Below are 7,500 nucleotides of genomic sequence, written 5' to 3' on the forward strand. Positions count from 1 at the left end.
AAAAGGGAAATTATTGTAGAATGTAGAGAAATAAAACGTTAGCAATAGATTGAAATTTATTAGGCTTGGGTGCGATCTGATCGGAACGTTTCGCATCACCGTCCCTAACGTGTATTACTGTTATTAGTCAAATAATTGCTAAATCCGATCGTACAACTGATCGCACCCGCACCGAAACGCGTTTTCTTACAACGTATTAAACTTAAAACGTACACGAACGAACCGACCAAAATCAGGCCAGGAGGGACACGTAAAAAAAACAAAGATATACGCATCCGAACTACTGTTCCCTGTTCTTCTCATTACGCCTTTTTTTGTGCGAACACATATCGGTTTCACATGCGCAGTAAATGCACGCCTAACATCGAAGTCAGAGAATATGGCTTTGCTATTAATGTTTGCCGAGTTTCAGTGTACAAAGATCCCTGCCATCAATTATGGAGACTGCAAATTACTACCATTGCACCTCAGTTCAACAATGTAACACAACACTCATCGATAGTACAGGAAAAGGCCTCTGATGTCTGTGCTCGGCGCTTTTGTTTGGTATGCTCTGTTATTGCATCTAATTTCCAAAGAAACTTCTTTTGCGCACGAAGCACAACTCGATTGTGACTTGGAATTTTGCAAAGGATTTAAATAATGCGACGATAGCTGATTCGCCACTGCCGGCTGTACCATGTACTAAACATTAGAGTACAGGCAAGCACACAAATGCCACCGTGCTCTAGCTGTAATTCAATCATCTGTACTTCAGGAAGCAATGTTCCAGATGTGTTTTTGTAACGCACGGTAGTTTGTTAGATAATATTAGATTCAAAATTCACAAGAACACGTTTCGCTCCGACCCATCTGAAATGTGATGATAACGATGGTTCGCGGGATAGCACGGGTTTTCGTTAAATTATTTTCTTAATTCGTTCACCTTCTCCGACAGGCGAACAAAGATAATCTTTACAAATATAAAATTTTACAGGATCATCCATTGTTTAGTCTGTGAAGCCTGTTTCCGGGGTGTTGGGGAGGTGGTTTCACATGATGCGACATTTTTCATCACCTCGCGGCTCTCCCTGCAATTAGTAAATTCAGATAGAGATAAATATTTCTGAAGAATGTTGTTCCTTGCTTCTGTATCTCTTCTCATACCTGTTGGTGATAGAGCTCCTCTGCGCCATAATTTCCCAAATACTCGCGGTGACGTGAGGCTGAAGTGGACACAACCCGTTTCACACGTTCCGAAGCTGCGACCTCCTGCGAATGGTGAAATGTGAAGGTGAGTATTTCATGTATGTGGTGATCGATCTACGTGGTCAGGCTTTTGCGTACCTCTCCATCAGCGTTCAGCAGCTGCGTAACCATGCTGTCGCCGCTGAACCATTTCTGTCCCTTCATGACAATCGTGGATGGAGGCTCATGGTCCTTGCCCAGATCAGACGACCAAACGGTAACAAAAGCACCACCATCCACCTTAACAGTACGATGGAACTTGAACACTGTTTCATTGGTACCGACCTTACGGATCAGCGTCCATCCACCAATTTGAACTTCCTATGAAACGACAAATGAAATGTTTATCAACAACTGTATGGACGATATTTAGCACAATTCATTCCATTTACCTTTGCTGATTTGTTGTGTAGCTTCACAAACTTTCCCTCTGGATCCGATTCCACAATCTCGATGTCACCTTTAGCGGAAGAAGTCACCGAGTAATCGGAAACACTGCGCTCATCCGATTCATCCAATACCGTGCGCTTGCGTTTGGCCGCAGCACGGCTAGGCGTTCGACGGACGGCACCACTGCGCGACGAGCTAGAGGAGAAGATGGAAGTCGAGCTGCCGGGATTGATGTGCATGCGGGTCTCCTCCGACGACAGCAGTCTGTCGTAAGCTGCAATTTCCATGTCCAGTGTAATCTTGATGTCCATTAGGTCCTGGTACTCTTGGAGTTGCAAAGATATCTCCTTGCGCATGCGCTCAAGTTCTTCCATCAACTTGGACTTTTCCTCCGCGTGGCGCACTCGTTCCAAGTTCATCTGCGCCTCAAGATCACGCAGGCGTGTCTAGAAAAAGGAAAATAAGAAGGGTTACAATTAGGAACACCAGAATCGGCCAATCACCATCGTTTCGATTGCGGAAACATACTTCGTACAGATCGGAAATTTCCGAGCGATTGATACGCAGCTGATCATCATACTCCTGGCGCAGATCATGCAGCGTTTGCTGCAGCTTCGCCTCGTACTGCTGCGAGAGCGCACCGTCAATTTCAGTGATGTCAATTTGACGACGGTTCTTCGTTTCATTGACTTCCTGTTGGTGAATCTGGTCCTTGAACGTCAGCTCTTCGCGTAGACTTTGAACGGTGTTTTCCAGATCGACGCGTGCTAGCGTTTCCTCCTCCAGGTTCTTGCGGGCGGTATCGAGCTGCTTCTTCAATTTCGCTAACTCCTTCTCCAGCTCCTTCTGCTCGTCCTTCGTCTTCTTGTGCTCCGACAGGAGAGTGTTGTATTTGCCCGAGATTTCATTGGCGCGCGCTTCCTGAGCCCGTCCGTTACGCTCCGCATCGGCCGCTTCTTTCGTCTTTCGCTCCAATCTGCATGGATAAAAACAATGAAGATTCGTTAGTTTTGAGTGGAAAGTTTAAGGGAAATTAATTCTTCTAACCATCTTCTCTACCCTTTACGACTAGCATTCTCTCACGTAATTATTCCTTTTACTTTTGCTACGCACGTACAAGTTCTATACAACACAAGAATGCCAGTATCATCCGCCCTACACAATCCACGTGCTTTCTACTCATCATTCTGCTCGACGCACGAGACACAAGCCGCATGTGGGCATACGATGTCCGCCGCGTTTCAATCACGCGATGACTAAATATAGCGTTCACGCCGCCTAGGCACTACAGCGAGTGTTGCTCATCCGCGGGGGTTCTAGCATTGACCGGGGTGCCAGACTGGTTCGTGCAATTTGCATCTCCCTCCCAGGGAGGGTCATTGGGTCGATGAAAGTTGGCCAAACATTCTTCGTTTCGCTGATACGGTATCCAGCACAAATGCTGGTTCAAGATAATTGCAGGAACAGGAAGTCGTGTACTTCATGAAACTCGTTTTAGTTAAAAGTCACGAGTCACGTGCCCTTGAGTCATCGGCATCTACATTCACAGGACGCCTACGTGTGCCTGTTATACCAACACAATTGAATCACTTCCCACCCTTCTCCGGAGGAAAACATAAATGCATTTCCCAGTCCTAAACCTGTTCCATCAGAGCAGGCTAACGGGAAGAGGGGGTTCTATGTCTACATGCAGTCCGTGTGATCCCAAGATCAAGCCCGATCGCGAGAGATGATGTCATGACCCGCGTGTGCGGCCGCGCACGCATACCAACAAGCGGACGAGAGAGGCAGCCACATGGCCGGCCACCAACCAGCAGAAGCGCGCGCACGCACATGTGTGAGGGAGATTTACATTAACCGAGTCAATATTTAACTTTCCACCGAAAACTATCCGCTTGAGAGCGGATCGAGAAGAGAACAAACTAACATCAAGCCACCATCTTCTCTCGGGCACTCGGCGACATTCCTAGGGGTCGTCGGCTGTTTGCTGCCTCCTCTTCAACGCCCCGGCGGCCTAGGGGCTTCTCAATCGTCGTCCCCTTTGCGTGCGTTCTCCCCTTGCTTGTTTCCAACTCCTCGCGGGTTAATGTGCATTCGAAGCGGACAGAAGGGTGAGGGAGGAGAGAAAATCGACGCACCCACGGGACGCTTGTCGCTCTCTCTCGCTCTGACTTACGCGGGAAAATACGTGACTCACAGCGGCCAGTATCTGCCGGATAACCTCGCGCCTGGAGGGGGAGCATAAACATAAAAGCCATAAACCGTATCCCAAGCACAATGCTCAACGCAAGAAACGTTGCTCGCATTACTGGAGGTTTGCCGCGAAATAGTTGTAAAGATTGTCCGTTTATCTACCCTCGAACGTGCCAAGGCCACGATGGGTTGGGGGTGTCATACGGAAAAAAAGCAAAGGAGTTAGCAGCTTGTCAATCGTTCCGTTCCCTCCCACCGCGGAAGGGTGGTGGCGCATTTGTCGAAAAGCCGGTTCTGGGGCGGCTCTGTCGCTGATGTCATCTCGATTTTTGGATCCTCACACCACCACGCTGGATGGTCAAGGTGAAAGCGACACTCGAGATGACGTCATGGAATGAGGTTCGCATTTAATCCTACCAACAGCCCGATCAGGGACGTCACCTCCGCACCTGAGACCGATCGATGACCTCATCCGGTGACGGAATTTGTTTACATTCGTCATCGGCCATCCATCTGTCCATGCCGGGATCCATCCGAGTGGGACATTTCAAAACCGCGAGGCCTACAGCGGGAGGTAGCGCTCGCTTCGAATGGGAGAAATCGTTGGCGGGGACTTACCGTCTCTTCAGATCTTCGTTCTCCTCCCAGAGGCGCTTGGCATCCATCTCCAGCTTGGCCCGTTCCCGGGATGTTTCGTCCAGCAGCTTGCGGGCGTCGGATAGCTCGCGCTCGTACATGGACTTGACGTTGGTGATTTCCCGGGTGACGATTTCCTGCGAGGTGGTGACCTCGGTCGAGAGGCGCGTATTTTCCTGCTCCAGGAAGCGCACCCGGTCGATGTAGGCGGCCAGCCGGTCGTTCAGGCCCTGCAGGTCAGCCTTCTCCTGAAGCCGGGAAAGACGCGTCGGACTCAGGGGGCTGGCCGGGCGTTGCCGGGAGGAGGCACCCCCCTCTCCCTGCAGCGGGGTGCTCGTGAAGGGCACCGGGGTGGACACGCCGGAGCGCGTTTTGGTTTTTTGGGACATGTCTACTTGTTTTCGGGGACACTATTCGAGATACCGGAATCAACGGATTTTGATTCACCCAGACGCACACGCACACACACACGAAAATGACGCGAAAAGGCACGCGCTCGTCGACCGAGGAGAGATTCGGTGAAATACGGTATTATTTCGTATTTTCCACGCCAAACTCGATATTTGCCCAATGCGGAACACTGTTGGGGGAGGGAAAACCGTTTTTCCGACACAAAATTCGGGGATTTTCAGCCAAAATTCCGGAAAAAAACGAAGCACACACACGCACGCCGACCACTTTTATCGTTTTTCAAAAAATTTGTCGTTTTTAACGTTCTTAACGTTTTCAAATTTTGTTTTTTCGATTTTCACGTTTTTTATCGCTTTCATCGATTCCCTTACACGTTTATACACACTCGAGTTCGAGAGTCGAAATTAAAATTGAAACGACTGTTTCTTCAACGGTCAATTAGAAATCCATTTTTCTTTCTTTTTTTAAAATTTTCTCATGTTTTACCGCAATACGGCAAAAAATTATGGCAAAAATGCGTCACTTGCTAAAGGAACTTTGTTGATAAATGTTTATTCAGGGATAGTACACTTAACTCAGCCATAGATCGCAGATAGAGGAGTACAATTTTTCTACCGGTGCAAGGTATCCTTTCAATACGAACGCCTCATTGGGCAGCAGCACAATGTCCTTCGTGGCCACCGTTCCACTGTAAAGAAAAAGGAAATTTTGGATTACGATCATTGCATCGAACATCGCCCCGATTTGTCCTACCCTCGAATGTTATGTGATCCCACGCTGACGGCCTCGAAGCGGAGCTTGCTCGGGAGAGTTTCGGCAAGTGCCAGGGCATTTATCACCTCTATTTTATCGCCAAGATTGGTCAGCGTAATGTAAATATTATGGTGCTGTAACTCTCGTACCACGGCCAGCACGGTATCGCTTAACGCTACAGCTTTTACGGATCCGAATTGGTAGGTTTTCGTCTTCCTTAGTTCCATCATCGCTCTGTACACCTTCAGATGACTTTTTTCGGCCTGTTCCTGCACCTGCACATTTACCTCCAAGTATAGTGGACCCACCGGAAGCCATGTGCTCTTTGCAGTCGTAAAACCTGCCATCGATGAACTGTCCCATTGAAATGGCGTCCTACAAGGGTCTCGTGATTTTTCGGCATACAAATCCTTCCCTGCGTTGCATGCCGCGGGATCCACAGTGTCTTCCCATGAGATAACTCCATCCGTCATGCCAATCTCTTCGCCCTGATACGTTACGCTAGCCCCCGACAAGCTGAGCAGGATCATATTTAACGCATCAATACGACTCACTCCCATCCGAGTGCCTACCCGAGGACGATCATGATTTCCCATCTAAAAAGCAATCAGAGGATCAATACGAAGACTCGGAATGTGTCGAAAAAAACCATCTACTTACCACCCAATTCGCGACATTTCCAGTCGGAACGATGCTCAACCAATCTTGAACGACCTTCACATAGTCCGAAGGTTTCGATTGTTCGTTCAGTTCGGTGATTATGCGGAAGTTGAATGGCATGTGCGATCCTAAGCGCCCACTGGCGCTTTGATAGTACGTTTGAAGGACTTCCAGCGAAGAGTAAGCTTCTGTCATGATGACTCTCGTTTCCCCACCGTGCTGCTGCTGATACGCATCCACCAACTCTCGCCATTGGTAAACCATCTCGACGGTTTCGGGCAAATCTTGGGTGTAGATATGCAACAGGTAATTGCTATCCTGCGTGTCTTCCGTCAGACCACTCAGTGGCTCATTCCGTAGCTGCGTATCTTCGTACAGCGTGGGAACGGCATCGATTCGAAATCCATCTACACCCTTATCCAGCCAGAATGTAAGAATATCCTTCATCTCCTGCACCACCTTTGGATTACGATAGTTCAGATCCGGCTGCTCGACAGTAAACTGATGCAGGTAGTACTGTTGTCGTTTGTCGCTCCATTCCCACGCACTTCCTCGGAATGCTTGAATCTGCATGAACGAATTAAAAGCTAATCGAGAAACCACCACCACTGTCCATAAAACTTACCCAGTTGTTGGGAGGTAGATTTCGTCCACCGGCCGGATTCGGCAAACCATCCTCCCAGACGTAGTAATCCTCATAACCGGCCACTTTGCCCTCCGATTTGATGAACCAATCGTGCAGATTACTCGAATGATTTGGCACAAAATCCATAATCACCTTCAAACCTAACAATCTGGCACTCTCTACCAATCGCTCGAAATCGGCCATCGTACCGTACTCCTCCTGAATTTCACGAAAGTCCGATATATCATATCCAAAGTCCACCATCGGCGATTTGTAAACGGGCGACAGCCAAAACGCTTTCACTCCGATCGACTTCAGATACGGAAGTTTCGAGGTAATCCCATTCAGATCACCTATTCCGTCGCCATCACTATCCTTAAACGAACGCGGATAAATCTGATAGAAGGCCGCCTTTTGCCACCAATCCCGTACCGTGGGTTCACTCAAGACACACCCCACCAGAAAAGCGATCCAAACACATGCCAACTTCATTGCTGCACCTTACCGTTGTTACTACTAATTACTGCTACCGTACGAGCTGGTAGCACTTTTATAAGGCGCCACCAGGAAAAAATCGTCCATCCCCGGCTCAAGTGGTGTTGCTT

General features: G+C 48.5%; 2 protein-coding genes across 2 annotated transcripts in view; both read right to left on the reverse strand.

The window, feature by feature from the left end:
- The window catches only part of LOC125956812 (lamin Dm0-like), a 5,332-nt gene extending 203 nt beyond the window's left edge, over positions 1-5,129 (reverse strand). The window contains exons 1-6 of the mRNA XM_049689028.1: positions 4,429-5,129; positions 2,146-2,593; positions 1,620-2,063; positions 1,327-1,548; positions 1,147-1,251; positions 1-1,070 (exon numbers count right to left, since the gene is read on the reverse strand). The exon at positions 1-1,070 is cut by the window's left edge and continues 203 nt beyond it. Of these exons, the coding sequence (XP_049544985.1) occupies positions 1,032-1,070; positions 1,147-1,251; positions 1,327-1,548; positions 1,620-2,063; positions 2,146-2,593; positions 4,429-4,835 (1,665 nt within the window). The 5' untranslated portion in view covers positions 4,836-5,129 and the 3' untranslated portion in view covers positions 1-1,031. The remainder of the gene's footprint in view (positions 1,071-1,146; positions 1,252-1,326; positions 1,549-1,619; positions 2,064-2,145; positions 2,594-4,428) is intronic.
- A 243-nt stretch (positions 5,130-5,372) lies between these two features.
- LOC125956799 (maltase 2-like) lies at positions 5,373-7,424 on the reverse strand. The gene is made up of 4 exons (XM_049689005.1): positions 6,896-7,424; positions 6,271-6,837; positions 5,611-6,206; positions 5,373-5,545 (listed from the first exon to the last, which is right to left on the reverse strand). The coding sequence occupies exons 1-4, from the start codon at positions 7,385-7,387 to the stop codon at positions 5,428-5,430; spliced, it is 1,773 nt and encodes a 590-aa protein (XP_049544962.1). The 5' UTR covers positions 7,388-7,424; the 3' UTR covers positions 5,373-5,427.
- Between the last annotated feature and the right edge of the window lie 76 nt (positions 7,425-7,500).

The sequence above is a fragment of the Anopheles darlingi genome, chromosome 3 (genome assembly GCF_943734745.1).
Source record: "Anopheles darlingi chromosome 3, idAnoDarlMG_H_01, whole genome shotgun sequence".
In the NCBI taxonomy this organism is placed as follows: Eukaryota; Metazoa; Arthropoda; class Insecta; order Diptera; family Culicidae; genus Anopheles; species Anopheles darlingi.